This window comes from Haematobia irritans, chromosome 5 (assembly GCF_050003625.1).
Source record: "Haematobia irritans isolate KBUSLIRL chromosome 5, ASM5000362v1, whole genome shotgun sequence".
Classification (NCBI taxonomy): Eukaryota; Metazoa; Arthropoda; class Insecta; order Diptera; family Muscidae; genus Haematobia; species Haematobia irritans.
This window is the reverse complement of record NC_134401.1, coordinates 99,728,731-99,747,763: the sequence shown is the minus strand read 5'-3', so window position 1 is coordinate 99,747,763 and position 19,033 is coordinate 99,728,731. Positions and strand designations below refer to the sequence as shown.

Sequence of the window (19,033 nt, the reverse complement as noted above, 5' to 3'; positions counted from 1 at the left end):
GATGCACTCCCAATGATGTTCTTTACTTTAACTACCCAGGAAGTTCTTTTAATTCAATTTTTTATAACTTGGTTTTTTCATACTTTTAATGGGTAATTTTAACTTTTTTGTTTCAAATATGTTAAAAATAGAGTAAGAATTCATAAAATGATACAAATCATTTAAGTTCTGTCGAAAAAAATCCTAAATCCAATCTGAAAAAATTGTGAATTTTTGAAAGTATTTGAGGTCAAACGTTTCCGACAAGCATTAAAAATTATAAAAAATTATAAAGATTACTTATTTGACAAAATATCACAGAATTTTTTAATTTACATCCAAAACATTGAATTCGGATCACACCTAAAGAAGTGATGCAAATTCAGTGCAACGGCTGTTGAAATGGAGGACTTCCGTCCTATGACAAGCCCATGTTAAATTCATCGCTTCTGCGTCAATTTTGCACCACTTCTGGATCCGAAAAGAACATTTGCATTACTTTTTTGGCGACACTTTTTTTGCTGGGATGTCCATGTATTTGTTGTTCACAGGATTCCGGTCGTAATTATTAACCGATATTGATGAAATTTGGTACAGGGAGTTTTTTGGGCACAAGGACGAACGCTATTATATTGGGAAGAAATCGGTTCAGATTTAGCTATAGCTCCCATATATATGTTCCGCCCGATTTTTCTAAATTTGGCCATAAACCCCTTAATTATCAACCGATCTTACTCAAAGTTGGCTACATTTAATCTTCTATAGCACTAACTATATGTGCAAAAAATCAACGAAAGCGGTTCAGATTTAGATATAGCTCCCATATGTGTATCGCCCTATTTTGAAAAATTTGCCCCTAATAACCTTATGTTTGACCATAGAAGCCTCATTTCATAACTGATCTTACTCAAATTTTGCAATAACAAGCAACAACCACCAACTTAATTCAATATCGCTCCCTGTTAAATAGCGCTCCAAGCTACTAAACACATATATGTTTATAGGCTATTTCTAAATTAATATATGTTTGCATCCAAGCATATTATATTTAAAAACATTTTATGTCCCAAACATAATATGTTCTAACATATTAACATATATGTCCCAAACATGTTATGCTTGTTTATGAACATTATATGCTTGCACTCAAAAATATTGTGTTTAAAAATTTGTGTTCCAAACATATAATGTTTATAGCCAAACATATGAAAAACAGTCTTTTTCATCCGTGTAGGGACGTAGGCCCACAATGTAGGGAAATTTTCACTCAACACAATTGGAATAATTTTTACATTTTGGTGGCTCTAGAGGAGGAAATTAGAAGCCGGCAAGGCTTGATCTTTAACAATGTGTGGAAAATTTTGTCAACATTTTATTTCTATAGAACATTTTGTCAAAATTGTATTTCTATAGAATTTTTTTTCAAAATAACTATAAAAAATTTTCTCAAAATTTTATTTCTGTGGAATTTTTTCTCAAAATTTTATTTCTATAGAATTTATTGTCAAAATTTTATTTCTATAGAAAATTTTCTCCAAAAAATTTGTTTATAGAAACATTTTCCAAAATTTTATTTCTATTGAGATTTAACAAAAAATTACTGTTTTTGGTAGAATTCTACCAACTGTGGCAACCGTGGTGGTAATACAATTTTATTTTCTAGGTTATATACGTTGCATTTTCATGTTTTAAGATAATAAAGTACTTAGAACTATTTATGTTTTGTAAAATTTGTTTAAATTTAGCGAAAATATTGTAGGGCAAATTGTTTGGGAATGTATGGGAAAGTAGGGAACTTTTTTTGTCCTTGTAGGGTAAACCTGACAACACTGACTATGAGCTATAGTCAGATTGAGACAAAGCAGCCATAAACATGTACCCCTTAATTTTCTTAAATATGCAACTGCGGTTTATCTCCCAGACCTATATAAATGTTACCCCACAAATGCTTATGATTACTAATTCAGTAAGGGTGGTTTAGGGTATGATATAGTCGGCCCCGCCCGACTTTCTACTTTACTTACTTGTTTTGTTATAAAGTTATGTAAGAAATTTAGTACATTACAACATTTTGTAAACAAATACCTTTATTCAATAAAAAGAAATCAACTTAACTTAATGCAGCATTTATTCAATCTATGATTATATATCATTGAATTAAATATTATGTAGCTTTTAATCCTTACGATAATGTTGCTAGCTACGCCAATGTTTAATTGGGACAAATAAAAATTCAAAATTATTTTATACCCAAAAGTATCGAAATAAATGGTCCTCATAATTGATGGTAAGAATTATTTTAATTATTCTTGCGAAAATATTTGCTCATTTTTCGAAGCGTACATTTCCAGATTTTCACTATTTTAAAGTGTTCAACATGTGGAAAATTTAAATCAATTTGACTGACAATCAAATTTTCAATATAGCGACTGACATTTTTGTTTTTGTAATACTAAAACCACCTTACTAAATATGCCTTGCATGATATGTTTGGGTTAGATAAATTAAGGTCATGTTCCAAATTTCCAACTGATCGGATGCAATTTGCTCCTCCTGGAGGCTCCAAAAACCAAATCTGAGGATCGGTTTATATGGGGGCTATATATAATTATAGACTAATTTTTACATGATTGTTAACATCACGTACCAAATTGCAACTGGATCGAATTAAATTTGCACCTCCAGGGAGCTCCGGAAATAAAATCTGGGGATTGGTTTATATGGGGATTATATATAATTGTGAACCGATATGAACCAATTTTCGCATGGAGGTTAGATGCCATATTTTAACATCAAGTACCAAATTTCAACCGGATCAGATGAAATTTTCTCCTCCAAGAGCATCCGCAATCCAGATCTTGGGATCGGTTTATATGGGAGCTATATAATTATGGAACTTATTTGCATAAGGTCGTATGTTCACAAAAAACTCATACGAAAAAAGTAGATTTTTAACTAATTGAGGTCGAATCTCAAAATTACAACTTTTTTATATGCTTTTAGTAAATGTTGGTTGAAACAACAAATAATATATTACAGACAAAAATACTTCTTTGAATACATATAACTTAAGATATATATATTACTGATTCATTAAGTAGTTATTAATAAGTTCTTGTTGCTCCGATTCTACGCGTTGCAAATATTGATATTCACTCTTTAAGCGTTCCAATTCCAAATTTTTCTCATGTATTTTGCTCTGAAATTAAAAACAAGCCATAAAGTCCTTTATTATGGTGTATTTCATTACACATTTAGAATTTGTTCTTCCACTTACCTGATATAGCTGTTGCTCAGCCTGCCTTTGTTTAGCCATAGTCTTTAATCGATTTTGTGTACCGATAGCTCGTAATTTTTCTTTTTCCACATCTTTGGCATAATTATTAATGATTTTATCAAATTCCACAGCTAACTTTTTGAATTCATCTAATTTATTAGCATATTCAAGACATTCTTCACGTAATTCATTCGTCTCATTGGCAATACGGGGATCTTGAACCCTCAAACGATATATATCGTCTATAAAAAGACCAGCCTTTTGTAATTCCTCTGTTCCCATGTTCGATGAAATATGACTTGCAATGTATTCAGTTTTTCATGGCTTGCGAATATCCCTTTATTGCCTGGTGGTTAAAACATCATGGTTGCCATGGTTATACCTTTTCAAAAATTTGGCTATGTTCTCTTTGGTTGTTAAGATATTTGGTGGATTTGTTTTTATTGGTAGGTTGTTATAGTCTCATATTGGTTGAGATACAGGTACAGTAATAACAGCAAATAAGTTGTTTATGTTTCAGCAGTTTCATAAAAAGAATGAGAATTGAAATCTTGCTATTGCCGTTTAGACTAAAAATGGCTTAAGAATTTGGTAACAAAAATCAATTCCGCAAATTAATCTTCTAAGTTAATTTTTAAATTAATTTTAGTTGGAATTTAAAATTTATTTGCCATATGGGAGTGATAGGTGCATAATAAGCTTGTCGTTACGTTATTAACACATGGAAATATTAATTTCCATCTGTCTGTCTGTTGTAATCACCCTACAGCCTTCTATTATGCAGATATCGTCCTGTCGTTTTTTTTTTTGTCTGATTATACAGGATGGCTTATATGAATTGCTAGCGACTTCAGGATGCTAAAATTTCTAAACGCTAGTTTGCCAGCTGACAGATTTATTCCACTGACAATACATTTCATTGAAGTTCAAGAGCTCACAGATGCACAAAAAAATTAGACTAAAAAGAACTAAGAAGTTTATTCGCTTGCACAAAAGTGTCCAATTACCCAATTTGGTTTTTATACCCTTCACCACTACTGTGGTACAGTGTATAATAAGTTTGTGCATTTGTATGTAACGCCAAGAAGGAAAAGTCTGAGACCCGTTTAGTATACCGATCGTCTTAGAATTCAATTCTGAGTCGATTTAGCGATGTTCGTCTGTCTGTCCGTCCGTCTGTCTGTATGTGTAATTTTGTGTGCAAAGTACAGCTCGCACTTTAAGTCCGATCTTCCTCAAATTTGACAGAGTTTTACATTCGCTCAAAGACAATCGCTATTGATTTAAAAAAAAAAAATCGGTTCAGATTTAGATATAGCTGCCATATATATTTATCACCGATCTGGTCATAATTGACGTATTTATCAACGTATTTTCTCAAAATTTCGGGCAGCCAAATATTTTTGGGCTTTCGTACGATATGCAAAATATCAGCCAAATCGGTTCAGATTTAGATATAGCTCCCATATATATCTTTTGACCGATTTGAACTTATATGGCCTCAAAAACCAGAGTTTTGCCCTGATTTGCTTCAAATTATGTACAAGGAGTACGTTTAATAGTATCATTAAGTGTACCAAATTTCGTTGAAATCAGTTCAGATTTAGATATAGCTCCCATATATATTTTTGGTCCGATTTTCACTTATAGGGCCAAAAAAGGCAAAGTTTTATCCTGATTTGCTTCAAATTTTGCACAAGGAGTACGTTTAATAGTATTATTAATTGTGCTAAATTTGGTTGAAATCTATTCAGATATAGCTCCCATATGTATATATCTTTCGTCCGATTTCGACTAATATGGCCTCAAAAGCCAGAGTTTTGCCCTTAATTGCCTAAAATTGTGCACAAGGAGTACGATTAAGAGTATCATTCAGTGTGATAAATTTGGTTAAAATCAGTTCAGATTTAGATATAGCTCCCATATATATCTTTCGCCCGATTTAGACTCATATGGCCTCAAAATCCAGAGGTTTGACCTGATTTGCTTCAAATTTTGCACAAGGAGTACGTTTAATAGTGTCGTTAAGCGTGCCAAATTTGGTTCAAATCGGTTCAGATTTTTAGATATAGCTCCATATATATCTTTCGCCCGATTTACACCCATATGATCACGAAGGCTAAAATTATTCTCCCATTTAGGTTTTTTGCTGAGATAGCAGGATTATTATTCTAACTATGCATGTTAAATTTAGTCAAAATGATCGAATTTTAAATAAACCTCCGACTTGTGGAAATATCGCCCGAATTGCCCAAATAATATATCACAACCCACAATTGACCACATATCTTGGCGAGATTTAACCCATATCCTTTGTAAAATCGCCACTGCTAGTAGGAAAAATTTTAAATATTACTCAAATTGTCCTATATCTCGAATGCATATGTTATGTATCGCCCGATAAATCATAAATGCTATTTTGTACAATTGCATCAAAATTGCTCTAGCTTTATATTCCCATATTTTTTACCAACATTGTGTTTCATCCCAGGGTATTAGCCAATTTAATTTTTAATTCTAGCGATTTTGTAGAAGCACAAAAAATTGTCTCCAAATCGTTTCAGATGTAAATCAGATATGGTAACACAGATATGGTCTACATAATGGTGAAGGGTATAATATAGTCGGCCCCGCCCGACTTTAAACTTTACTTACTTGTTTCCAATGAGAAGCCTGGAATGGCTTGAGCAGTTTGTGAACAAACAAAATGATCGGGCTTACGGCCATTTTCATGTAGCTCCTTCATAAAAAAAATGCTATACTCTGTTGCTTTACATATCAGCACTCCGTAGACTGATCTCTGCGATTAAAATGATCCATTTATATCAATAAGAGCTTTCGTCCTTCCTTCCATTCTATAAACCTTCAGAATTTAGGTCTCGAATCAGGTGGAAGGGGATATTTTCGTACTATTTGGAAATTCGTTATAAATTCTCCCTCTACCTAAAAGTATATATGAATTAACTTTTATCCAGAACTGTTCCCTTTCGATGTCGATTCCCAATGTTCTATAAAATAAATCAATACACTTGTCCTCATTGTCTATATCAGCTCTAACCAATTTTCCACGATTTTCAAAAGAAATCGGTTAAAAATCGTTCTGTTGGTAATACCATTTTCGGGTTTTATTAACAAATAATGTCCTTAAGTGATTGAACATTCTTTCGATAGCAAGCAAAACTACATAGGGGCATATTGGTCTTGGAGCAATTGTAAACTTTTTGTTGGCCGCATCCTTGAATACCACACAATTGCTTAGGTGGAGGTTCCTTTGGTGGTTGCGGTTGCAGAGGAAATTCTACACCTACAGGCAAGTTCAGAAAACTGCCCTCAGCAGTATTTCTATAGCTAATAACAGGTATTGCTTCTTTCAGACTCTTCGGTTTGGCTGATGAACGATATTTACTTTCCTGCTTCTTAAGAAGACGATCCATGGTCTTCTTTTTATCTTTTTCACGTTTCTCATCGGCTTGCTGTTTACGTTTTAGAATCTTCATAGCAGCCTTCTGCAACTCTTCTGCGGTCTGAGGTTTCTCTTTTTCCTTATAACCAGTTGGCAGAGATATTAAAGTCTCAGTGAAACCCGGTGCTGATTCAGTGTCGTTATTACGATCATACATTGCTCGTTGGCGGGCCGTCATCAACTTGGGATCTTTTATTTTGCGCAGTTCTACATCTTCCACATCCTCTAGTTTTCCAGATTCGATGGCGGTAAGCCATCGTTCTTCTTCACTTGAAGTGCCGCTTTCTCGTCGTTTTCTTGACTTCTTCGCATTGGAACTGGTTGCAGAGCTGGACATGGTGTTGGCGTTGGCTTTATTTGGCGGTATTTGAATGGCATCATTTCGTTTACTGGCCTTTTTGACTTTCTCAATTTTCTCAATAACTTGATCTGTTGATTCCTCATCCATTTTGATGTCTTCGATGCTATAATCAAGTGTTACCTCCTCCACTTCTATATCGACTATTTCCTCATTATAGACAATAGATTCGTTTATCTGAATGTCATTGGAAAGTGTATGACTTGTAATGTCACCATCTACCACTACTTCTTCCTCCACAATTTGTGGTTGAAAATCTGATTTTGTAGAATCCACCGTTTTGTGTTTACTGGATTTATGGTGCTTATGTTTCTTGTGAGATTTGCTTCTGCGGTGCTCTAAGAGGGTTGTTGTTGTAAGTATAGCAACTACTTTACTTTTCTATATTTTACCCACCTTCTTTTTCTTCCTCCTTTTTGCCCATTTTGTCCTTGATTATCGTCCTTTGTTTACAAAACAATAACGAACGCAGCGAATTGGCAGAAACAACAAATGCTCGTTTGACGTTTTGTAACAGCTGATGGGATATTTTATGAGAATGATTTATGGAGCAGAGTTGCCGTATCAAGAAATTCTAAACTATACCTAATTACTGTTATCCGCGTCAACGATGAATTTTTTGAAAACTAGCAAATTTATAACTTTTTTTCTGACAAATTTTAATACAATTTTTGTTTTCACCTTTGAAACACGATCTTAGTACCGGCCTTTAAGAAAAAACTATGGATCTTGCCTTTTCTTTATCTATGTACTATTTTTGGAATATTTTCTTATTAATTTTCAGAATACTGTTTAAAAAGAAAGTACAGTTTGTTTTGGGATCTGATTTTGCAAAGAATTTATTGACAGCAGTCAAACAGACTTTTAATGAATTTTAGTTGTCCCATGCTTCCACATTTCGTCGCACGCAATAGTTTTTGATAGTATTGGACGATGATCGTATGAATTTAATAAAATCACAAAAAAAAATCAAACAAAAATATATTAAATTGTGGAAAAAAAGACGTTTATGTAATTAGTTTCTTAAATTTTTATATTTTGCAAATAATTTTATTATTCGCGCCAACTTTTTTCATTTGAAATTAGAATTGAATCCCGAAACAAGAAAACATGTCTATAAATAAATCTGTTTATAAATAAGTTAGGTATAGTGACGGCCGATTCTATGTTTAGATCAATGACAAGGGAACTCCCATTTGTAGCCGAGGCAGAATATTACGTGTACAAATAAATAAGTTAGGTATAGTGGCGGCCGATTCTATGTTTAGATCAATGACAAGGGAACTCCCATTTGTAGCCGAGGCAGAATATTACGTGTACAACGTGCCTACAAGACGTCCTTGCTTACAAGACATCGTTTCAATCAATCACAATTATGACCGAACACCAAAAAGTTCTTCAACAATGGTTTATCCTCTCTCTGAGTGGTTCAAAGTTTCTCTATGAGGTTTCAAATTCATGTGATACGCGTTCGGACTTGGCTAAAAAGAAGGTCCTTTGACATTGGGCTTTATTGATAAGAGAGAAGTACACCATCACAATGGACTGAATAAGCCTAAAATATCGGGCTGCCACTATACCAACCTAGCCTACTTATGAAACCATAAGGACAACCTTTCAAATACTCAGGAATGAGACTAAGGTCACTGAAGGAAGATAAAACACAGCTCGAAAACTTTTTGGTATTCGACCGAAACTGGGATCGCACCAATTTCCTGTGGGTTTTATAACTATTCATTGTTCAAAAACCTAATAGGCCTTATTCGAAAAAATTAAATAAAAAACTTTAGTCATACTTGCCTTGAATATTACGTTTTTTTTAATTAAATATCTTTGAACGTGCAAAACCACATTTATTTTCGAATTTGATTCCAAAAGATTTCATTAAAATGGTACGTATAATGCAAAAGTGATCAATATCTATAATAATTACTTTATCTGTAGGATGCGGAAGATGATATAAGATCTTTTGATGTACGATCTCCGTTCTCACCATTCACACCAAAAGATTCAGTTGTATCATTTGAAATAACACCGTCAACTGACCCATTGGTGGTGAATCAAATACAATCTATTGATGAAAATGAAACTGTGGCATCAACTACCACCAAGAAAACCGGGGAAAAGCAAGTTCCAAATAAAAACATGTTGGCGAGTGGCCTGAAATCAGTGGAATCAAATCCTTCCAAAAGTTACCGGGGAAGAATGATTCCAACAAAAACAATGTTGACAAATGCACTGAAGTCAACTATAGTTATTAGTACGCCACGAAAATGTATTACCCTACAAGGTATCAAGAATTACATGGCATCAGAATATGACATTACCAAAGAACAAGTTAAATCCCGTATGCCCTATGTTAAACGTGTTCTACACGAATTTTTGGATACCAACCAAATTAAACGAAAAAGCGGCAAAGGATTCGTAGGTTCATTTTATGTACCAGCGTCGAGTAAACTTCGTAAATCAAAAAAGTCATCCCGCAAGGTAAAAAAATCAACGAAGAAAAGAAATGTTAAAAAGGTAAAGCCCCACAGAATGAAAGCTGCGAAACCCCGCAGAATGAAAGCTCGTAAGTGATATTGCCTCTTGATGTGGCATATTGAGGAATCGCTTTATTTTTGAAAAAAAAATATATATATTTTACTCGATATATTTTTAAAATAAATTTGTATAACAAGTTGCTTTTTTTCTGGACATTCTTAGTCTAATCATTTTCAATATTAATTTAATTTAATTAAGGACAGACCAGTGGACATTTGTGGTTTTAATAGGACTACAACAAGCAAACAGAATTATGTGACAATGGTGCATTTGGAAGTTATTCATTTTTGTCTTGTCTACATGTAAAACAAGGTGACTAGTCTATATGCTGTTCCACACCAAAAAAAAATTTGTTATTCATAACAGCAAAAAAGTTTGCTAAAGCAGCAGTATTTTGTTTGCTGAAAAACAGCAGACAGTCTTTGCTATTAACAGCAGTATTTTTTCTATGAGTCCGTAGATGATATCCTGGATTATCTAATCCAGGAGGTACTGTTTTTACAATAGAGGCGATCTTGGTCAAGATTCGCTCCTGATATTGTAACTTCAGCTGAAGTAAATGGCATCGTGTTGTCGAATCGAACACCATGAAGGCGCCAATTGCCTCGCCTTGTTGCTCTCGGAAAACTGCGAGCAGTCGATTGAAAACCCTGCCGCATATCGCTGTATACGTCGTTAAAGGTTTAATGTATGGGATGACATCAACAACTTACGCGGATTTAAGGCAATGAATAAGTCTAATATCTCACATTCAATCTCGGGAGCCACCGTGGTGCAATGGTTAGCATGTCCGCCTTGCATACACAAGGTCGTGGGTTCGATTCCTGGTTAGACCGAACACCAAAAAGTTATTCAGCGGTGGATTATCCACCTCAGTAATGCTGGTGACATTTCTGAGGGTTTCAAAGCTTCTCTAAGTGGTTTCACTGTAATGTGGAACACCGTTCGGACTTGGCTATAAAAAGGAGGTCCCTTGTCATTGAGCTTAACATGGAATCGGGTGATAAGAGAGAAGTTCACCAATGTGTTATCACAATGGACTGAATAGTCTAAGTGAGCCTGATACAACGGGCTGCCACATAACCTTCACTCTCGCGATGCATAATAAATTTCCGGTTATAGAACCCCATGCACCTCTTCAGATCCCTCACCATCACGATGTCAAATGTTTGTATTGTACGGTCATCCTTCATGCCTTCGAGAAGAATTCTATACCACAACTTACCTATACCTTATCCTAGGTTATATAGCTGCGTATGGTCTAACCACTCGTTCTGTATGTGCTCTTTAATACTCTTACGCATCTCTGGAGTGAGTTCGCTGAATCCAAGATCAGTAGGGTTAATCCGATGAATGTCCACTATACTACCGAAGGCTATTGCTTGTTCACCTAGATTTTGTTCCAGCAACTAGGTTTATCTTATAGCAGAGTACGTTGTAATTATGTTGCATTATTGGTGTACCATCATTGATTGGTAAATGGTAAATGTAATTTACATTATTTTAATTCATTACTTGTTCGAGTTTTAGCGGACACATTTACAAACTATTGCACTTCCATTTGATCAATACAACAATCCACAACTACAAACAATCTATAATTTGATATAAAAAAAACAGCGCCTCTAGCGGAGAATAGTTGCGAAACGAACACTGAAATAATATCACCAAAATATTTCCGATTAAAAATTTGATTAAAGTTGAAAACGTAATTAATTAAATTAAAAAAAATTATTGAAAATGTTTATGCTTCCAATTAAAATATTAATTTTATCACTTAACATTTTAATTGATATAATTAAAAAATATTTTCAAATAAAAATATGATTAAAAATTTTGTTCGAAAATAATTAGTCTCTAATACAAATACTAGAATCATTAAAATTTCGCTCAAACCCAAAGAAAAAATAAAAAACTAATAATCCTGTGAAAATTATTTGAAACTTATTTTATCTAATATGTGAGTATTATGTTCAGTTTTTTCACCACAACACTAAATTAAAACTACAAAACAATATATGAAGGCGACTCTATTTTTATCAAGTTTTGTCAAATTACGTATGAATCCATTACGTATGGATTCAAAGCTGATTGATTGCGAAACATTTTACATTTCTAAATTAATTGATTCAAAAAAGTAACCGTGAAAATAAGCTGGTTTTCAGATTGAAAACTGAACATAGTACTTACCTAAAGATAAGATAAAATTATTAATATATAAATGAAAATACAATAAATGACTAACTCATTTCGAAAATTGAGTTTTAAGGCAAGAATCAATCAATGTTTTAATGTACCAATTAAAAAATTAATTGAAAATGCCTACGAAATCAATTAATTTTTTAATCAGAAATATTTTCAATTTCTAAACTATTCTGTGATTGATACTATCATTTTATGATTGAAGCAATTTAAATTAAAAACATAACTGAATAAATTAATTTCGCGAATTAGAACAAATTTGTTCTCTGAACTTGGTAAAAACCTTTAGCTTATATTTGAAATTGAAAAAAGTTAGCTTTTTTACATTTATTTAGTTTTATTGGTGTAAAGATTACGTATATTTTGCAAAAACTGACATTACATTTATTATTTGCATGATTTTCATTATCCTGTCTGGATAATAAAAATCCTGTTTTGGGTGATATATATAATAGAAGAATAGAACATTTAACAATTCCTGTACACAAATTTCATCAACAAGTAACGTTTATAATTTGTTGTTTTATATTTTCAACGAACAGTGGAGTTTTTTTTTTTTGGGAAATTATGTGTATGTGGGTGTGTAAGTGGTTATCGATGAAAATGTAAAGTTATTGTAAATTACTATTTAAAAAATTTATATAATAGTTTTTTTTTTTGTTCTGAGTTTATATGTAAAAAAATAAAAGGAGTGCTGTAAAAAATCATAAAAATGTCTTAAATTCTCTTTGTATCGTTAGTGGACCAAGAAGGATGCAATTCATTTACGATGCCATTCTCTTTGATGCCATTTAGAACTTGGTATATATGTATGTATGTGTGTATATATATGTGTGTGTATGTGTTGTATATTTGTAATTGTATTTATTTTAGAATATTGAAAACCATTCACTATCTCTCCCTAAGTGAGGCTAGTCATACTGATGTAAATTCATATTAATACGCCACAAGTGGTTAAGCCATTAGGCACTGTCACTACCACTTGTACGCCATAGTTAGGGAAGAATCGGTCGAGGTCGCACCACATAATGTGTTACAAATCATGTGGGATTATTACGTTTGTTCGAACGTAAGCGTGCCAAACCGGTTCGTTCTTCTTCTTCATCGCTAGTATACTGATGCATTCCACTTGATCCTGCCGATGATGAACCGCCTCCCGAAGGATTACGAACTGATGATGTAGCTTGCAGCAATTCCTGGTCGGGGGCATTACGATTTTCATAGAGCAATACCTGTAAAGTTTCCTCATAGATCCGAGCTTCGGGAAACTCAACTTTAGTGTGTTTTCGATCCGTGGCATAAACAATAGAAGTGCAACAAACTTCGGCAACTTTTTTGCCATGTCCATAAAAGGACCAGCAACATATCTCACTTGGTCCTATCACATCTTTTATGAAGAGAATACGTTCATTGAATCGCAATGATAGTTTATCAAATAATTCAATATTTTTCAATAAATTGTCATCCGAATTGCTGGTATACGAATATTTATTATTTTGTCTTTGTACCACCAAAATCACGGCAGGCTTCGATGAGGAACTTATTAGCATTTGTTCTTCTTTTTGTGATGTTATCAATGGAATACGACATATTGGCTTCGGTTCTTGGTGGGCTATTAGGGCACGCTCGCATGACATGGCCAACTCGGTTATGCAATAGTATTTGGCCTCTGCGAGCAGTTCAGCTATTTCACGATGAGATTCCGGTAGAGGTACAGTACCATCTCGTAGATAATTAAGAATTGTTCCGAAAAATTGGCCACATCGATCAATAAGAATCCATCCTGTAATAAGAAATGCATAAATAAACTTGGGATAATATCATGAAATATGGAGGCCAGTACAAAGTTAGTATCTTATAAATGGAAATGAATGAATACGTTATATTGTTACATAAAGTTTTTAAAATTTTCGTTTGGAAGAAGTTGGAAAAAATGTTTGTTCTCCTAGTCAAGAAACGCTAACATCATCAGATGATGCGGTATGGCATTCTAATAATAGTCCTTTTATTCGATTGCAAAAGTGCTGATCTCCAAATCATAGCATTGAATGATATAACCATTTTCTTGTATTCCTCTAGGTACTTAGCCAACCAACAAATGCAATAATATCACTAGATCAAGTTTCTATCATGCGGCATATTGGCGTAAAAAGATATCTTCAAAATTTCAGCTGACAGGGAAGTTAAATACAAACGTCGTTTTGACGTTGGTATTTGGAGTCGGCTGACTGAAGTTACGCGAGATGGGTTAGGTTAGTTTAGGTGGCAGCCCCATGTATAATGGCTCACTTAGACTATTCAGTCCATTGTGATACCACATTGGTGAACTTCTCTCTTATCACTGAGTGCTGCCCGATTCTATGTTAACGGCGAGTCCGAACGGCGTTCCACATTGCAGTGAAACCACTTAGAAAAGCTTTGTAAGCCTCACAAATGTCACCAGCATTACTGAGGTAGGATAATCCACCGCTGAAAAACTTTTGGTGTTTGGTCGAAGCAGGAATCGAACCCACGACCTTGTGTATGCAAGGCGGGCATGCTAACCATTGCACCACGGTGGCTGCCAAGATAGCTCAGTAAATTGTCCTTTGAAAAAAAACCGCTTGTGTCAAGCACGAACCAACTCTGTCTCTAGAGTCAGTTGTCGTGTCAGCTTACAAAACATGAGTGCAAGGTCAGGATGGTCCATTCAGCCCACTGTTTTTTAGGAATTTATTAGGTATGACCTACATGGAGTATGTGAAAAGGGCTTAAATTGGAATTGTAATTGAAGAAATGGCGGAAGGAATGAATAATTTAGATCAACGCTGGTACACCTACGTCGAGTTAAACGAAGACTGTCCTGAGTGTTCTTTTTAGAATAAACTTAAATATTTGTTTTATTCCATTACAGGAACAAACGATTAACCATAAACAAAATGATTTCAGTGCGACAACAAACCTCCTTTCTGATTTCTATCACAAACTAAATACCACTATAACTTCTAGTTTTATTATTACTTACCTTCTGAGTCAGTTAATACTTCCATACGACCACTGAACATAGCACTCAACATCGTGTCATTGTGTTTCGTTAGTGTTCCGATAGTGGTATAGTACAAACGACCACCCACATTCAGCTTCACATACTGGGAACTATGACCCTTAATTAATGTCTTTTGATCTCCCGACATATTGGGTTTGGTTCGTAAAACCAATTCGTCACAAGGATTAGCCGATATCTTGAGTTTAGACTCCAATGTACGAGTCAAGGGAACTAAACAATTTGATGATGATGATGATTGTTTCGTGGCATTGCAGCTTTCAAGGGTACTACTTGTGCTGCTAACCAAAGATGGTGACGGTAAGGTAGCAATTTTGGTAGTGTTTAGCTTCCACGACTCGGAAAAGTGGAGTTTGGAAAAGGGTCCAAGCTCCTATATTATAAACGAAACTAAAAATTCCTCACTTGCCGTACACGCCCCAATTGGAACCAGATGAACAAAGTGCAACTGAGAATATATAATTGTTGGGTGTTTTGTATGCTTTTGTAGCGTTATCTGTTTGTGAATCAGAATATTACTATTCCTTTGCAGTAATGACGATATATGATAAAGTTTTCCAAAGTTCCCAAATTGGAACCAAATGGACGATTTGCAATACACAATACGGTACTTTGGTCAGACGGCTGGGGGGTATTGTCATAAGTTTGTCGTGAAGCAGTATTGCCAGATTTACAATTAAAAGTGCATTGCAGTCGTTGCCACCTAGTAATACTTATAGGTAATTGGTAGAGAACAGCCGTTTAGAGCCTTTATATAGATCATTCCTCTGCAGTTTGTTCACACATTAACATTTCGAGATTTGAAATCGACTTTCTCGTAAAGGTGAGTACTAGGTTCGAGTTAAACCGCTAAAAGCAAAAATAAATCTGTAAACAAAGAATATAATTATACATCTTTTAGTCAAATTTTGATTGATGGGGAATAACCCAAACACTTTCTATTTATAGTTTTTATTCTTTAAAATTATTTAATTAAGAAATTTAATCGTGAAAAAATGCTGATTCCCTGCCAGCATTTCAAAGTTCCATTTCAACCTCATCGTTACCAAAGACTCGTAAATGTCACTTCAACCATCATGAAAAGGTACATCAAAAAGTACATGCAAGTAATTTGCCATCCCTACTGTTAAAAAAGCCATTTTTTTGTGAAACGCCAAGCGCAACCAGCTTGTTATATTTTAATTAAATAAAAACGAAAATAAAGTTCTGAAAACATAGATTATACGCTTAAAATTCTGAAAGGTATATTGGTGAACAATTTGGTGATTTTCCAAATGGAATAAAGTGATTGTTTTTCAGATATTTTACAGACACGCTGCCTCCATGGAATAAAAACACTGGTTGATAGACGCAGCAACATGTAACTCGCTACTTGTAACTCAACATCATCATTAATGCCAAAAATTATGTTAAATGTAATGTGATAGTGGTATAAATGTTATATTTTTAAGAATTTGTAAATGTTTAATCAAATTAATAAATATCTAAACAAACGTGTTTTACTCGACCACAATGATTCTTTTACAACTATCTTAAAATTCACTTTTTCTGATTGTTTGGAGGGTCCCTTATTGGCGTCGTTCTAAATTGATCTATAAAGGCACCTAATAATTGCACTCATGCGAAACATTTTTGTAGTAACTTGGCGTGGTACAACTTCTCAATAGTGACGGCGCTTTTCCGACGAGTTTTTGATGTCGTATATGATTGTTTTCGACGTAGTGGGGATTCTCAAAAGAGTCCCCAAATTCAAAAAATGTTGGCAGAGTTGCGGCTAAACTCTAACTTAATATTTATTTTGAATCCCGGGATTTTTCGGGATCATGTGGGAGTTATAAAGGGTGATTTGTTAAGAGCTTGATAACTTTTTTTTTTTAAAAAACGCATAAAATTTGCAAAATCTCACTAACTATATTTCCTATATTTCTTTTACCTACCTGTAATCGATACCTGTCATCGATGTAATCGACGTGTTTGCGCGTGGGTTGTTTTTTTAGTTGGAATCGCGTTGTTATGGTATACGGAGAGATTGTTAAAAATAATATTGTAAAATAATATAATAAAAAAACAAATAAAATATATAAAATACAGTAGAATTCATTTATAGCGACCTCGGTTATAACGACCGTCTGCTTATAACGACGGATTTTCAAAGCAAGTTTGGTTCTTAATAGTTTGTACATGCGCAAGCATTCGCTTAGAACGTCTCCGGTTTTAGCAACCATCTGCTTTTAACGACCAATTTGCACGTCTGCTTTGGAATGGACATTCGTTTATAACGACGATATAAGTTCTGTGTACTAATTTTTATTTTTTTCATTCCATTTTTTGTCGTCAGGCAATACTAAATAAAGAAACATATACTGCAGGGAATCACAGAATTTGTTTTCGACTATCCCAAACAGAGGTGCAAATGACAAAGAAGAATTATTCAAACCAGTTTGGGATGAGTTAGAGTTCAAACCAGGACTGGGATAAGTTCGTAAATGTCGATGACAACGTCGTGACATCAGAAGAGCCATCATTGAGAGAAATAGTGGAGAACACAAAAGAAAATGATGAAACTCACAGCGATAATGAACAAGATGACGAAGATGAGCCAATCAAAATTCCAACTAGGACAGAAACCTTGAGTGCAGTGCACACATTAAAACAGTATTTACGATTTGGGGGTTCTGATATATCAGAGAGTTTATATAAAGGGTGATTCTTTTGAGGTTAGGATTTTCATGCATTAGTATTTGACAGATCACGTGGGATTTCAGACATGGTGTCAAAGAGAAAGATGCTCAGTATGCTTTGACATTTCATCATGAATAGACTTACTAACGAGCCACAACGTCGAATTTTCAGTGAATGGGCCCTAGAAAAGTTGGCAGAAAATCCGCTTTTTTATCGACAAATTTTGTTCAGCGATGAGGCTCATTTCTGGTTGAATGGCTACGTAAATAAGCAAAATTGCCGCATTTGGAGTGAAGAGCAACCAGAAGCCGTTCAAGAACTGCCCATGCATCCCGAAAAATGCACTGTTTGGTGTGGTTTGTACGCTGGTGGAATCATTGGACCGTATTTTTTCAAAGATGCTGTTGGACGCAACGTTACGGTGAATGGCGATCGCTATCGTTCGATGCTAACAAACTTTTTGTTGCCAAAAATGGAAGAACTGAACTTGGTTGACATGTGGTTAGTGTCTGCGAAACATATGATTCTAATTTTTTTAGTGTTCTTTTCTCCAAACGTCATACAAAAAAACAAAACAATGTTGTCATTGCGAAATGAATTACAATTTTAATGTAGAAGAAGAGTAACTAATTTTTCTTATCTACCGGAAAAACTTAAATTTGACGTGTTATTTGATTATTTTTAAATTGAGATTGCGGAATTTTGATATTCTATGAAATAAAAAATATGGGAAAGTGTTGCATTTGCAAGAAGAAAGTTGGTGGACTGCACGGCCCAGGATTTTATGTTCCAAAGGATGATAAGAGAAGAGCAGAATGGGCAGCAATTTGTAGAATGGAACTGAAATATTACTACCAAATATGTGCGGACCATTTTCTCCCTAGTGATATCATAAATAGTTCCTACAGAAAACACCTCTTACCAAAAGCAAAGCCTTTCATTGTAGGAGAGTAAGCTACGTTCAATTTGTTAAGATATTAGTCGAAAATGTAGTGCTTTCATTTAGGGTACAATCTGCAAAAGCAAACCTGTCTGGCCACCGGATACGAGTAATGGACACAGCAACCAGGTTAGTTCCAAAAGCTACACACATCTACGTATACACAATAAAATTTTAACATTCACTAGTTATACAGAGGAAGAGTTGCGTATACCTTGTTCTTCACCTGAATATGCTCCAAATACATACGACGGGTAAGTTTAAAATTTTGACTAGCATTGCAGTGTTTTACTCTTCTCGCTCTTTTTTATGTTCCAGTTTTCTTGGTGTAAATGAAGGCTTTTGCGCACAAATGGATTTTTCATTTGGGTTAGTATGTCCCATATATACACCTATATACCTATATATAACAGAGTTGAAGATCGATCGATTGACATAGACTTTTAATTGTACATATAGAAACCCTGTTAATTTTGGTTGATATCGGTACATCTTTAGATAGAGCTAGCATACATAATAGTATTGACGACTGTTGTATGTACTTA

General features: G+C 34.3%; 4 protein-coding genes and 1 long non-coding RNA gene across 5 annotated transcripts; 2 read left to right on the top strand and 3 right to left on the bottom strand.

The window, feature by feature from the left end:
- Positions 1-2,081: 2,081 nt before the first annotated feature.
- Positions 2,082-4,597, bottom strand: IFT20 (intraflagellar transport 20). Its single transcript, XM_075310959.1, has 2 exons — positions 3,257-4,597; positions 2,082-3,178 (listed from the first exon to the last, which is right to left on the bottom strand). The coding sequence occupies exons 1-2, from the start codon at positions 3,536-3,538 to the stop codon at positions 3,062-3,064; spliced, it is 399 nt and encodes a 132-aa protein (XP_075167074.1). The 5' UTR covers positions 3,539-4,597; the 3' UTR covers positions 2,082-3,061.
- Positions 4,598-6,354: 1,757 nt separating this feature from the next.
- LOC142239192 (INO80 complex subunit B) lies at positions 6,355-7,601 on the bottom strand. The gene is made up of 2 exons (XM_075310958.1): positions 7,474-7,601; positions 6,355-7,415 (listed from the first exon to the last, which is right to left on the bottom strand). Exons 1-2 carry the CDS (start codon positions 7,499-7,501, stop codon positions 6,385-6,387), a joined length of 1,059 nt encoding a protein of 352 aa, XP_075167073.1. The 5' UTR covers positions 7,502-7,601; the 3' UTR covers positions 6,355-6,384.
- Positions 7,602-8,814: 1,213 nt separating this feature from the next.
- LOC142238761 (uncharacterized) lies at positions 8,815-9,774 on the top strand. Its single transcript, XM_075310485.1, has 2 exons — positions 8,815-8,969; positions 9,022-9,774. Exons 1-2 carry the CDS (start codon positions 8,967-8,969, stop codon positions 9,655-9,657), a joined length of 639 nt encoding a protein of 212 aa, XP_075166600.1. The 5' UTR covers positions 8,815-8,966; the 3' UTR covers positions 9,658-9,774.
- A 2,366-nt stretch (positions 9,775-12,140) lies between these two features.
- LOC142238528 (BTB/POZ domain-containing adapter for CUL3-mediated RhoA degradation protein 3) lies at positions 12,141-15,507 on the bottom strand. Its single transcript, XM_075310212.1, has 2 exons — positions 14,828-15,507; positions 12,141-13,606 (listed from the first exon to the last, which is right to left on the bottom strand). The coding sequence occupies exons 1-2, from the start codon at positions 14,994-14,996 to the stop codon at positions 12,864-12,866; spliced, it is 912 nt and encodes a 303-aa protein (XP_075166327.1). The 5' UTR covers positions 14,997-15,507; the 3' UTR covers positions 12,141-12,863.
- A 431-nt stretch (positions 15,508-15,938) lies between these two features.
- Positions 15,939-16,469, top strand: LOC142241740 (uncharacterized). The gene is made up of 2 exons (XR_012723786.1): positions 15,939-16,108; positions 16,166-16,469. It is a non-coding gene; the product is annotated as an uncharacterized LOC142241740 (long non-coding RNA).
- Positions 16,470-19,033: the final 2,564 nt, after the last annotated feature.